The 13,687-nt window shown below is 59.6% G+C and overlaps 1 protein-coding gene across 4 annotated transcripts in view; it reads left to right on the forward strand.

The window, feature by feature from the left end:
• The window catches only part of PARVB (parvin beta), a 99,384-nt gene that overhangs the window by 79,574 nt on the left and 6,123 nt on the right, over positions 1–13,687 (forward strand). For 3 of the 4 annotated variants that reach the window (XM_027070510.2, XM_027070509.2, XM_027070512.2), the window contains exons 8-11: positions 1,417–1,436; positions 7,404–7,465; positions 9,900–9,968; positions 13,387–13,488. In XM_027070510.2, the coding sequence (XP_026926311.2) occupies positions 1,417–1,436; positions 7,404–7,465; positions 9,900–9,968; positions 13,387–13,488 (253 nt within the window). The remainder of the gene's footprint in view (positions 1–1,416; positions 1,437–7,403; positions 7,466–9,899; positions 9,969–13,386; positions 13,489–13,687) is intronic. The other variant, XM_027070511.2, reaches the window with a different exon arrangement.

Genomic DNA, 13,687 nt, shown 5'->3' on the forward strand with positions numbered 1-13,687 from the left:
GGCGTTTGTGCCTCTCGACCAAACCTGTTTCAGATGAAACAGAACATTCGAGATTGATCTCGGTGAACCCTCCTCCCGCTCTGTTCACGGAGTGATTAATCACTGTGTCACGAATTCACGGACGGTCTCTCAAAACGTGAGGCTGACCCAGGAAACCACTCCCGGCATGGGAGCTGGCGAACTGGGGAGTCGCTGCCGGGAGGCCTGATGTGTGGCCTGATGCGCGGCGTGTCTGTTCCAAGCCCGTGGCAGCAGGGGGGAGGGGGAGAGGGGAGACCCCGGCCAAGGGCCGTGGTGCCCAGCCTGGCACCTCTAGTGGGCCTATGGCAAGCAGCCCGGCCTGTTTGGGAGCCGCAGGAAGGCAGCTTGAGGGGAATGAGGGGGGGGGGGGGGTGGCATGTTAGTTATCCACAATTGTGTAGCAAGCCACCCCCAAACCAAGTGGCTTAAAACAACAGACACCGTATTTGCTGACAGTGCTGGATCAGACTGGGCAGGTCCTCATCTAGTCGGGGGGTTGGGGCTGCCTGGGTGGCAGGCCTCTGGCCTTCCATCTGTCCCTCGTCCTCACGGGGCTGGGCTTCCTGCCTTCCTTCCCATTTCTTTTTCTAGAGGCCACGCTGAGCTCACCTCCTCCGGGAAGCCCTCCGCGGTTGCCCAGCAGGAGTGGCTGGCTTCCTTTTAGTGCCCACGGGTACCCATGGGCCGTGTTGAAATGGGGGTTTATGAGGGCAGGGCCGTGGCATTTATTGGTATGGGGTGTTTGTTTCTTTATTTCCATGGCTTGCACCTAGTAACTGCTCAAGAGAATGTTTGTTAAGTAAGACAGAGCCAAAGGACTTGAGCGTGGAGGGACTTGGGGACGAAATAAGGACCTCCGTGCCTCTCCGGAAGGTCGATGCAGGGGGAGGGCCTGCGTGCTGGAGGGACCAGCCTCTGTGCCTTGTGGTTTCAGCGTCTGCAGGCAGGAATCAGGGCCCAGCCTGTGCTTCTTCAGGATTCTTCCGTGACTCCCTGAATGAGAGGTGTGCTTGCACCCTTGCACAGGGTGACCCTTGCGCGTTAAAGCTTACGGTTCAGCGGCTCCAGGAGACCCGTTTTCTGCTGAACCGTTCTCTCCATTAACCGCTGCCATGATGTAACTCCCCACCAGTGGCAAATGGCATCGAAGGGATGTTTTGAAGAAAGGTGGCCGTTTGCTGCCGATCTTGGGCCGACATTTAGAAATCCACACGAGCACCTGCCCTTTGTAATTAGAGGGGCAGAGACTCTATCGAAACGGGATTTACCTCTTTATAAAAAGCCCCTCAAGGGGCAGCGGGGGGGGCCGCGACTTCTGCGTTCCCTCCATCGTGGCCTCCTCACGCCGCGTTCTGAGCGACCCCTCTGACGGCTCCCTCTCTGTTCTGTTTGCAGGATGATGATGGGTCGCTTTGGTAAGTAAGCGTGGGGGTGGGGAGGCCCCGGGTCGCGGGCACTTTGGGGCGGTGACGGGAAGCTCACGCAGGGGGCAGGGCCGGCAGGACCCCGTGGGGTTTGCTACCGTCGGCAGCGCTGCGTCTCCGAGGAAGAGTGTGTGGATCCCCCTGGGGTCTGTCTGCTTCTCCGAGATGCCACCGGCCTGTGGGATAAGAAGAGCGTGGTGGGGGTGGCGTGTGAAACGGGGCTGGCTGGGGGGGGGGGGGTGTCTGGGATGTGGCAGGTGCTCTCTGGGACGGGGGGCGTTTCCAGTGGCCGTTCCGGAGAGCTGTCCCCTCCCCTCCGGAAGCATGGCACGACCCTGTCTTCATCTCAGCAAGAGGTGTCAGATACAAGGACAGCTTGGGGCGGCGTTCGAACCCTCAGGGGTGGGAGGCCCCCAGCTTCTTCTCAGCCGCAGCCAGAGGCCGACTGAGTGAAGCTCCTTGCTTTGGGGAAGATTTCAAAACAGAAAGCCCTCCACCCCCAAATCGCACGTTCTCCAGTGAGCACAGCTGTTAGAAGGAAAAGTGGAGGGGCGCCTGGGGGCCTTTGCGGGTTAAGCGTCCGACTTCGGCCCGGGACATGATCTCACGGCTCGAGAGTTCGAGCCCCGGGTCGGGCTCTGTGCTGACAGCTCGGAGCCTGGAGCTGTTAGGTCCTCAAGCTTTCTTAAGTAGGCCTTAAGCTGCCCTGGGGAAAATCCCAGTCTTTGCTGTTTTTTTTTTTTTTTTTTTTTGAAGTAAGCAGTTCAGTCCTTTTTAAATGTCTTTATTATTTTTTAAAGGAAGGGAGAGAAAAGGAAACCCTCCGGTGCTGAGGGCAATAGGGCGACAGTGAGAGGAGCTCAGCCCGCGGGGCCAGCGAGGGCACCTGGGGCGGACACGTGTCATGGCAGCTTGGCCCCCGCTGCCTGGGCGGGGGACACAGTGTACCCTTGTGTCACCTCCCCGTCACTCCCGTGTGGGCTCAGACCTCCGTGGAACTGGGGAGGTATAGAGGTGATCGGAGCGGGCCCTTCAGACCGTTGTTAAGTGTCTTTGATTTTCTGCACGTTGTCACGTCCCTGTTTGGGGGGGGGGCCAGTTGGAGGTTTGGGGGCCCTGGGGAGAGTCTGCTCGGCCGGGGGCAGAGGGGGTGGGAGCCCGGCCGAGAAGCCCCCGCGACCCTGCAAATGGCGCAAATGGGGTGCAGGACCGTGATGCCTTGGGAAAGGGCCAGGTGTCACAGTATGAGAACGGACCCAGCTGCTGTGCCGGTGGACACGGGGGACGTGTGAGCCTTCAGGGGCCGCGGAACCAGGAGAAGCTGGTGGAGTTGTTGCTACCTTATAGGCTCGCCCTGCTTAGGAAGTGCAAGCAGGCTATTAGCTGGGGACAGGCTGTTAGTTCCGCCCCCAGCTCCGGCTTCTGCTGGCGCAAGCTCCGAGGTCCCCTGGGTACCCAGATGGCAACCTCGGCCGCAGCTGGGCCTCCGCTGGCTCTTCTCCCGTGGGACCCTCGGGGTCCCCGACAGCCCTTGGCCCACCGAGGTCTGACTCTCCTTCCCCCCCCCGGGTCCTGGTCCCTGGCTCACCCCTCGAGCTGGAGTCATACTTCCTAAAGCGCCCCCCAACCCCTCACTCTCCTTCTTACCCCCCACCTTGGCTTAAGCTAAAGCCGCAGCCCTCGAAGTGGCCCCCAGACCCTCTCAGACCACCCCTTCGCACACCCCTCGCCTCCTCCCTGGCCGCCTCCCTCCCCCGGCCTGTCTGCCTCCTGTCACGCCCCCCCACCCCCACCCTCCAGCTCTTGCTCTTGGAATGCTCTCCCCCTGGATTCCCCCACGGCTCACTCCCCATCTCCTACCCAGGAGGCCCTCCCTGACTGCCCTGCCCCCACCCAGCCTGTCTCTTCGCTCCCTTCGCAGGTGCTCCCAGGGAGCTGCCACTACCTGGCAGGCTCGGGGAGCCCTCGGCGCCCTCCTTCTGTGCCTTCACACGAGGCCTCTTGAACTATAAGCATCCTTTGGGCTGGAGCTGTGTCGTCCTCAGCGTGCATCCCCCTGCAGCCTCCAGCCCTGGGCTGCAGACCTGCCGGGAGCTTCCAGAATACCAGGTGGACCCTCCTTGGCTAATGTCTGCCCGCTGGGCTTTGGGGGGGGGGGGGGGGTCCTGTTCAGCACCTGTTTTTCACCTGGGCGCTCTGAGCTCGGGAGGGAAGGGGGTCGCCCTACACCCCCCCCCCCGCCAGGCCCCCCTTCCGTGAGTCACCACTGTCCTGGCTGAGGTGGGCTGGGAGGCCCTTCTCCCCAGAGGAGCTGGGAGCTGCTGCTTGGTCTCCATGGCAACAGGCTTGCGGGCTGCCTCTCCTCCGCGGCGGCCCCTCCCCTGCCCTGGGCTTCGGGGCAGGGGAGCAGCTCTCCTCTACCCCCATCTCCTCCTCACCTCCCTCCCTTCCTGCCGACAGAGCCTCCCCTTCCCCCCCACTGCAGCCCGACCGAGCCACCTGTGCCCCTCCCGGTCACCACCCTCTGGGGCTCCTCGCCCTGCCGGACCCAGCCCCTCTGACCCTCCTTCCCAGGCCACGCTGTCTGCACCCCGCCCTGGCTTTCTTGTGCTTCTTTGTGCTTTCTATTCCCTCTGTCTGGAATGCCCTTCCCCCTCCTCTTGTCCCAGCAAACCCCCGCGCGACCTCAAGGCTCCTGTGTGAGGCCTCCCTCAGGCCCCTGGCCCTCTGTCCCTGGGGGCCTCCAGGGGCCAGGTCGATAACACCGAGGGGTGAGCAACGAGAGCATCAGGTGATGCTGTGACCCTCAGCCTGTGTGCCGGGTCGCGGGGTGGGGAGGGCAGACTGGGGAGCCCACACCCCCGCTTCAGTGGGCGGCTCGTTGATGCCAGGTGGGAATGCTGTTTGATGCAGTTTCCCCTTCTTTTAGACAAGCCAGAAATGCCCACTTACGTTTTAAAACTGTTAAACAGACAACAAATCGGGATGAAAGTCAGTCTCCGCGGGGTGGGGGTGGACCTTGGACAGACAGGGGCATGTCCTGGTTGACTTGGCCTCTCTCTGTGTCCTTTCTGGCTCCTTGTGGGTTCCCGCTCTCTTTGTGCTGTACCTCAGTTTCCCCGTCTGCCTCCACCCAGCCTGTGCCCCTCCCAGGGCTTTACCTCTGTGACTGTCCCCAGAGGCTGCGGTGGGGCAGAGAGGGCAGCTGGGGCCCTGAGGCAGTGGGCTCGTCCCTCTGTCCTCTGTTTCATTCCTACTCCAGCCGTGAGGTGAGGTAGGGACTATCGTCACTCACACTTTACGGAGGAGGAAACGGTAGGGAAGGAAGCAACTTGCCCAACGTCCGGGGACTTTGAAGTCGGGCGTCCGGGATTTGAAACGGGATCTATTTTTGTTCCCAAGGCCAGGCTTCCCAGTCAGGGGTGCGGCGGAGGCTGGCCCGGCCGTGCTGTGTGGTGTCGCCCCTGTGCCCCCGGTGCAGGTAGGGGTGGCTCAGGGGCGGCAGGCCTCCGCACCCTCCCGTGGCGCCCCTGCACGCCTTCGCTCCGTGAGCCCGGCGGTGGCCCAGCTAAATATACGCCGCTGACGTCAGGCTCCGCTCCGCTCCCAGGGTTTTTCTCAAGCTGCATTTAAAGTTTGTGTTTTGCTTTGTAAAGATGTAGCTTTTCTCTTTCCCTCCTTAGCAGGCTGTGGTATTGAGCCTGATCTGATTTAAGGGATTAGAAAAATAACGTCCAGCCGCCTTCACAGCAGAGCTGGAGGAGGGGCCTCTGCAAGGCCGGGGCCTCTGGTTGCTGGTGGCTTTTAGGCAGGCGAAACCGGGTGGCCCTCTCCCCAAGCACACGCGCCCCGCCATGCGTGTGTTGTATACGTGCCATGCACACACACACACACGCGCGCGCGCACACACACACACACACGTACACGCACCCCATGCATGCGTGTTTATATGCTACACACATACATGACCACGACCCCCCCACGGGTGCTCATGTACACAACATACTCTCACGTGCACACACAAGCCCTTCCATCTCTCCCTTCCTCCTTGCCTCTCCCCTTCCCTCTCCCCACCCCCGAGGCCGAGGGGTCGCTACCTGGGCTGGGCTGCGAGTTGCCTCCCGGCACCCTCGGCCTTGGACTTGGAGCCCTTTCCTCTTCGGGCCAGACCGGTGGGGGGGGGGGGGGGGGAAGGACTGGGCCGCCTCCCCCAGGAGACCTGGTTCTCTGGCCGGCTTGGGTGTCGGCCTGCCTTCTGATTTCTCCCTCTCTCCCCCTCCGTGGGTCAGGCCGGGCAGTCCTGAAGCTGGCCCTGGGTCAGCTCTGGTTCTGGGCTCCCGGCCATCTCCAGACAGTCAGTGGAGACTTCCTGCTCCCACCCCACCTGATCCGGCTGGGCTCCACAGCCCCCAGAACGCCACGCTGGGGTTTGCCCCCAAGCCCGTGCTAGTAATAGAGGGCCTCTCTGCTGGCTGGGGTCCTCTGAACATATGTTGCCCCAGGCACCTTCGGGGAACAGCTGGTTCCTGGAAGACAGAAGTCGGGGCCCCAGGGCCTTCCAGATGCCCTCCTCCCTTTCCCTCTCTACCCTGCCAGGGAACCCCCACAGCCCCGCATCCACTGTGAGGCCTCAGTCTCCCTGCCTGGGCTCCAGGGTGCAGCGGGCTCTGTCCTGCCTCCATGAGGCCCCTGCCATGGCAGCAGCAGGCTAGAACCAGGCACGTGGCCCCCAGCCCGCCCTGCTCCCTCTTATCCATTGGGAGCCATGGTGACCTGGCCTCCAGTGGCCTCACGTCAGATGGGTTCTGTGTTGACTTGGAGGGCATGGCTGGGCTCTTGAGTAGCAGAGCGGGTTAGGGCTCTCCTGGAAGAAGGCAAATGGGTGGGACGTGATAGAACAGGCCGCCCCAGGCCCTGCAGAGGTCCCCGCGGAGGGGGACACCCCCCAAAGAATTGCTGGGGAGGGATTCTGGAGCCGGGTCTCCTGGTTGGTTCATTTGCTCTGAGGCAGTGCAGGGAACCAGCGAGAAAGGTGTTTCAGCCAGCAAGGAGTTGAGAGGCCAGCAGATAATATCCAGCAGACACGTAAACATTAGGTGTCCTTTCAAGTAGTGATCGAGTATTACAGGCAGCCTACGAGGGTCAGAGGACAGAGAGCGGGTGTGGGGCCCTCTTCTAGATGTGGATGGTCGTGGAAGGCTCTCCGGGGGAGTGATATCTGAGAGCAACCTGAAGGAAGTATGGCAGGTGGACAGCAGGTGCAAAGGCCCTGTGGTGGGCCTATGATGGAGGAGTGGCCTGGAAGCCAGGGAGGGTGCGTGTGTTGGGTGGGGAGGGGTGACTGTGCCTGCTGGATCCCGTGGGGCACGGGAGAGGGAGCGAGCGACAAGAAGCTGTTGGAGAGTTTCGGTCAGGGCAGGGAACGGGAGGGGCAAGAAATGACCCAGTCTACCCTTTAAAGGGCTCGTTGCACCTGCTAGGAGCAGGGATCGGAGGGCTGGGAGTAGAGGAGGGAGGCCAGGTAAGGAGGAGGCCGCCGCCACGTGAGGGCAGTGGGGCAGGCGTGGGGCTGGTAGCCGGGCTGGTGGGGAGACGCGCTCAGAGGCTCCAGCGACATTTACTGGTACGCGTGGCGAGTGGGGGGAGAGAGAGGCAGACGAGGATTCCTGGAGTCTGAGGATGTGATGGGGGCGGGTGTTCAAGTGCCGCCCGTGAGTTCCACGTTGCAAGACAGAAACTGACTTAGAGGAAGCATCTTTTCCTTGATTTTGTCCCTTATCTGCCCCTGCCCTCGGGCTCTGGTGGGAATGAGGGGGATTCTAGGCGGGTGAGAGAGTCGGGGGGGGCGGAACATCCCCGGGAGGCGGGCTCCGAAGCTGCCCGGTCCCCGGGGGTGGGCGGCCCGTGCGTTTCCATAAACCCCACCCCGTGTCTCTTCCCCTTCGCCTGTCCACGCAGAGCGGGACGCCTTCGACACCCTGTTCGACCACGCCCCGGACAAGCTCAGCGTGGTGAAGAAGGTAGGCTCTGGGCTGGGCTCTCTGCCTCTGTCTCCAGGCTTTTTTACAGCGTGAACTCGGTGCTGGGAAGAAGGTGGGAACACGTTTGCAATCTCTGAAATGTTTGCCACATGGATTGAAGTGTAATTATAGGCAAAAACGTAACTACAGTGCATAAAATTAGCACCTTTTAACTCAACATCTCCGCTCCCCGGGCGTCTTCCTGCCCGCCCCGCCCGCTCCTGTTGGGTGAATTATCCCGCGAGTGCCAGTGTGGCGCCTCGTTCCGACTCGGGGCTCTTTCTCAACGTGGGAATGTTTTCAAGCATGTCCACCTGCTGGCTCTTGCAGGCCTCGTGGCCATGAAGCTGTATTCACAACCTGCCCGGTAAGCAGGCAGGCCTTTGAGCTGCTCTGTGCGTGCACTTGGCCCATTTCCCCCACCCCACGCAGGAGTGCAAGGACAGGCCCCCTCCCCGCCCCGCCCCCAGCCCAGGCAGCCTGCGCGTAAGACCCTGGATATGGAACAAACCGGGCCAACCGAGACTGGAGTCAGGGGCTGGGGGATGACGAGCTTCCAGGGGCATCCGCCAGGAGGGATTGTTCTCGCCCAGAAGGAATCGAGACCCAGCCCACTGGAGTTCTCTGAGCGCCTGCAAACGCCTCCCTCGAGGAGGCAGCGGGAGGGTGGATGCGCTTTCTGCCTTCCTGTGAGATCCAAGGAGCAATGGTTTCTGCCCTTGACCTGGGGGAGAGAGCGCTTTCTCTGGGACAGTTTCCCAGAACAGGTTTCTTAATGCAGGACTTCTCAGGGCCTTTAATATGCTGACGTGCATTGGAATTCTCCAAGAGGGGGCTGGGTAGGGAGCATTTTCCAAACTTGTTTGTCGATAGTGACATCTGTTGATCCATTTATTTTGTTAAATACATTAAATTAAATTCCTATGGAGCCCACTTTTGGAAAATGCCGGTCCAGCCTGGGACCATGAGATTATGAGTTCTTGGAAGCACTTTGCAAAAGGCTGGCACAACCATCCCAGTGGTCCTTCTGGGGCGGAGCCTTCTTAGCATCCTTGGGTCACGAGTGGCCCGCCTTGGGGCCTCAGAGCAGTGCCCCTCCCCCCTCCCCCTGCCACATCTGGCCCCCAGCAACCCTGACAGAACCGTCTGGATGCACAGGGAGATTCAAATCTGGCTGCCCCATCTATCAACTGCGTGACCTGAGGCAGACGATAACCCGTACCTCAGTTTCCCCATCTGTCAGGGCCAAGGCAGGACTCCCCTCTCCGGAGCTCTGTGAGAGCAGCATGTAATCAGGTCCAGCAGAGGCCTAGCACGAAGTGTATCAGCTATCGCTGAGTACGATGTGGTTAAGGTTCAACTTTCAGTAGATAGGCTATTAATTCGTTCTTCGAAAAGACATAGTTTGGGGCCCTGGGCACCCCAGTGGTGACCAAGACCAAATCCTTTTATCTTCCTGACACCTGACAGCTTCCTGCTTCCAGCCCGGCCCTTCCCCACCCCCACATCGAGAGTGGCCGTGTTAGTGGCTGCCCGTACCCCAGAATAAAAGCCGGGAGTACCCTGCCCCCCTCTCCGGGGTCACCCCTCCTGCTCTCTTCCATCCCGTCACATCCAGCTGCAGCCTGAAGACCCCAGCGTGTTCGCGGCCTGGGTGCCCGCTCTGCCCACCCCCTACTCCCATCTCCCATCCGGCCTGCCCCCTCCCCCCGCCCACTCAAAGGCGTCCTCCTCTGGCATCCTCGGGGGGGGGGGGCCGGGGGAGGGGGGGTGGTCCACACGCCTGCCTCTGTGCCCAGCAAACCTTCCCGTCTTTCACATGCTCCGCTCTGGCTCTGGATTTCTCTTGTCGCCTCCACCAGCACGGATGAGGACACGGCATCGTGTCTGGGGTGGGGCTGGTGTTGAGTCCCCATCGGCGTTGGGATTTGCTGGCTGAGAAAAGTGACAGGTGACAAGTTGTCAACGTTTGCTGGCAAGAAGTCGGTGGCCCTGCCTCCCTGTGATCAAGCTTACTGAAGTGTCCTGAAACTGACGAGTGTGAACCCTCTCAGCCTTTGGTCGTTCGAGGTCACATCTAGGATACATTTAAAAACGTACTCATCTTCCCCTGACGGTGTTATCCTTCTGAAGGGCACTGAGGATTCTTCTCGAGGATTGTTAACTACGTGTGTGTGTTGGGGGGGGGGGGCTGGGGGGGGTTGGTGGATAGAGATGTGAGTTTTCTCCTCCAGCTGGGATTGATTTAGGCTTTATTCCATTAAAACTGAGGGTCGCTATAAGAACGTATCATTTCCCACATGAGCCTTTTATTTTAGCAAACAGATTAGGGAAGCGTCTTACAAAGCCAGTGACGGCCAGTGTCACGGCCGTCCCGTTGGACAGGAGGTACATCTCGTGCTCACGGTTCCTGTCTCTCTCTCTGCCTTGACAGTCTCTCATCACATTTGTGAACAAGCACTTGAACAAGCTGAATTTGGAGGTGACGGAACTAGAGACCCAGGTGAGCAGTGTTTGGGTTGAAGCATGTGTCCCCGTTTTCGGCCAGTTTTCGGATCCCGGGTGGGCCATGTGAGCAAGGCTGGTGCCACCTTGTTCGTCTGCAAGGAATGCCCACCCCACAGCCGGAAGAGCTGGCCCCCACCACTCTGGCCTTCTCTCGGGGCCCCTGTCCTAACTTCCTGGGGCTACTGGAAGAAAGAGCCCCAGACTGAGTGGCTTCTACCTGAGACATTTACGTCCTCACGGTCCTGGAGGCTGGACGCCCCAGATCAACGTTGGGAGGGTTGCTTCCTCCTGAGGCTGTGAGGGGGGCTCTGTGCCAGGCCTCTCCCCAGCTGCCCGGCGGGGCTGCTGGTGATTCTTGGCTTCCGTCGGGTGATAGATGCCTCACCCCGTCGGGTTATAGATCTCTGCCTTCATTGTCACATGGCATTCCCCCCGTGTGCGCGTCTGTGTGTCCAGATTTCCCCTTTTAGTAAGGACATGGGTTATGTTGGATTAGGGCCCGTTCTAGTGACCTCATCTTTAACTCAAGTTACTTTAGTAGTGACTATTTCCAAATAAGGTCATGTTCACGGGTTCTACGGGTTAGGACTCCCAGCACATCATTTAGGGACGCACAATTCAACCCCTAACACCCTCTGAGTTGCCACCCCCCCCCTCTCCCCCCCCCCCCCCGCCGAAGGGCATTTGCACGTGCAGGTTTTTCAGTTTAGAACATTCCATCCCCCACCCCCCGCTTCTGTTCTCCATCACCATCCTTATTGAGCAAGTGCTCACTGAATACCTGTCCAGTGAGTGTGCACAAAATATGGCTTCTGCAGGAAGTATATAAAATATACTCCCCCACCCCGTCGGAGCTAATCACATAGTGAAAATATGTTTCGAGGACTCAGTGGGCATTAAGCACAAAATATAATTTTCCCAGGATTAGCTGGGTGCTTGAATTTGTGGAGTCTTTATAAAGTTCTCGGTACAGAGTCCTCCCACCCACCGCTGATCCTCTTAAACCCCTGGGTGATTGCCTCCCTCCGTTCCTGTCTGTTTCTTTACCTTTTCTCATTTGCTTTCCCAATTAAAAAAGTAATTCAGGTTCATTGTGGAATGTCTGAAAACGCAGATAAGCAAAGCAAATAAAAATCACTCCTAATCCCGACACCCAGAGATGGCTGTGCTGAGGGTTTCGTTCCGGACCTTTTCTCTGCACGGCTGGCTAATCGTGGACAGTGCGGGTCCGTATGGGAAAGCCAAAACGGTCCGTTTCTAATGAGTGTGTTTATTTGCGCACTGTTTGCAGAGACATTCATTGTTGTTGCAGTTTACGAACATTGTACCCCTCGCCTCTCAGTATTTGCTGTTCGGTCCATCAGCAGTCCCGAAGTGTCCTAACACGTCATCCTTTGTCCCTCCCCGTCTGCCCCCTTCATCGTCTCCAGACCTCACTAACACAGCTCTCTTGTGATGTGGTTTTTGTTACTTAATTTACTGCCGGCATCTTTTTGTTGGAGCCCATGTGTGTGTGTGAGCCTGCCTAATCGTCCTCCCGTTGCCTGGTCTGTCTGTCCACACGCATCGCCTCTGGGGACTGCCTTCTGTTCTGTCCTGGGGCTGCAGTGTGCTTCATTGAGGCAGCTCCTCGTTGCCGCCTTGCGCTGGGCCGTGGGGAGCTGTCTGCACACAGCTCTTGGTCTCCTTCTCTGGGACGCGCTCCTGGAAATGGGGCCGTTGGAGCAAAGGCGGTGACGCTTTGAGGGCCCAGGAAGGTTTGTGCACCTGAACATCACGGGCCGTGCTAGCCATTCCCGGCTGTTACTTCCCTGATGGCCCACACACCAGTATCGGTCACCGGACATCCGGACTGAGACAGTCTCTTCAATTTGCATTGATCTTTATTTACTCAGTATCCCCCCACCCCCCTTTTCTTCCTATCACCACACTTAGCGTAGTATGTGAAAAGTATTTTTAACCACTCACTGGTCCAGCAGAAAAGATCACTTGCCATAGAAGGGCAGGGAACTGTTTTCTTTTGTTGCAATGGAATCCGGGTATTTGTTTTAATGTTTTATTTATTTTTGAGAGAGAGAGAGCAGGGGAGGAGCAGAGAGAAGGAGAGAGAGGATGCAAAGTAGGCTCTGTGCCGACAGCTCGGAGCCTGGAGCCTGCTTCCGATTCTGTGTCTCCCTCTCTCTCCGCCCCTCCCCCACTCGTGCTGCCTCTGTCTCTCTGAAAATGAATAAATAAACTTAAAAACTGTTAGAATTTAGGAACTTCCGTCTTCCACGATGACGTGAGTTCCGGGAACAGACAGCAGTGATGGTCGCACGCGGTGCGAATGGACTCTGTGCCGCTGAGAAGCGGTCAAAATGGCAGATTTCACGTTACGTGTATTTTCCTGCCATGAAAGAGGACGAGTCCACAACATCCAAACAAAGAAGTGTCTCGTTCCAATAGGTGCCGCGGCCTGTTGGGACAGCACAGGCTCAGACACCCAGAGGCTGGGGTCCTCACAGGGCTGGCCCCGCAGGGGACCCAGCAGGTCTCGACCCTTCAGAGACGCCATGTCTGTCCTCTGTGGCGATGGCCAAGACCCCCCTCCCCCTCCCCACCCCCCTGGGGCCTCCTGTGCCTCTCTTGTCCCCTCGCCCTCACTGGTCTCCACTGCTTTCTCTTTCAAAGCTGGAGCTGCTCCCTGGCTTATTGGGGTGGGGGAGGGCTGTCTGCCAAAGAGGGGGGTCTTTTGTTCTAGATGCCCGGTCCCCCTGCTGTGGGGGCAGGTGCTGCTGGGCCGGGTGGCAGGGAGACGGGCTGGCTGGGAGTCTTGAGTGAGGGCCGCAGCCCGACCCAGTGCCACCGGCCTTCAGGGCCCGGCTAGGTGCCCACGTAGATGGACACACAGGAGCTCTTCGTCACCGGGGCTCGAGCGTGGGAAAGCCTTGTCTGGCGCCGTGAGCACAGCTAGAAGTTGTTCCATCAGCTGCCAAGGTGAGCGGGCGGAACGGGGCAGCAAACCCCACGCCAAAGCGTAGGGCCACCCGCCCCTCACGGGTGGGTCACGGCGGCGGCTGACTCACCCCTGCCGGGGCCGCCCGGCCCGCCCTCTCGTCCGCATGCCAACCCTGAGAGATGGGGGGCAGTGTTCCCCCAGGGGCAGCGGTGGGGGGCGGGGTCTAGCAGCCGGGCCGTCCGTTTCTAGCGCCGTGGCCCTGACCGCGTGGGCATGCTGCAGCCCCAGACACCTGCACGGCCCCGTCAGTCCCGAGCCAGACGCTCTGCGCCCGGGGCCTTCCCCTGATGGCGGGTTCCGGCCCCAACGAGGGACGGAGCTCTTCCCTTAAGACGTCTTCCTTCTCTTGAACGCGTGTGGAAGGTTCACCCACCCCGTGTACAGCCCCGAAACCTCACCGAGTGCTTCTCTGCAGTTCGCAGATGGGGTCTACCTGGTGCTGCTCATGGGCCTCCTGGAGGACTACTTTGTCCCCCTGTACAACTTCCACCTGACCCCAGACAGCTTCGACCAGAAGGTACGTGTGTGCTCCCCATCCTCGGAGTGGCCAGGGAATGTGCTCATTACCAGGGCACCTCTGGCCCCAGCTGCTTCCCGGGTGCCGTTTTCAGTGGGGGCACAAGGTCCCACAGGGTGGCTCGGGCACCGCTGTCCCCCGGCTCCCTGTTCGGAGGCAGTTAACTTGCTTCTGCTTTTTTCCCATTAAAATAATAGGG

Source organism: Acinonyx jubatus, chromosome B4 (genome assembly GCF_027475565.1).
Source record: "Acinonyx jubatus isolate Ajub_Pintada_27869175 chromosome B4, VMU_Ajub_asm_v1.0, whole genome shotgun sequence".
Classification (NCBI taxonomy): domain Eukaryota; kingdom Metazoa; phylum Chordata; class Mammalia; order Carnivora; family Felidae; genus Acinonyx; species Acinonyx jubatus.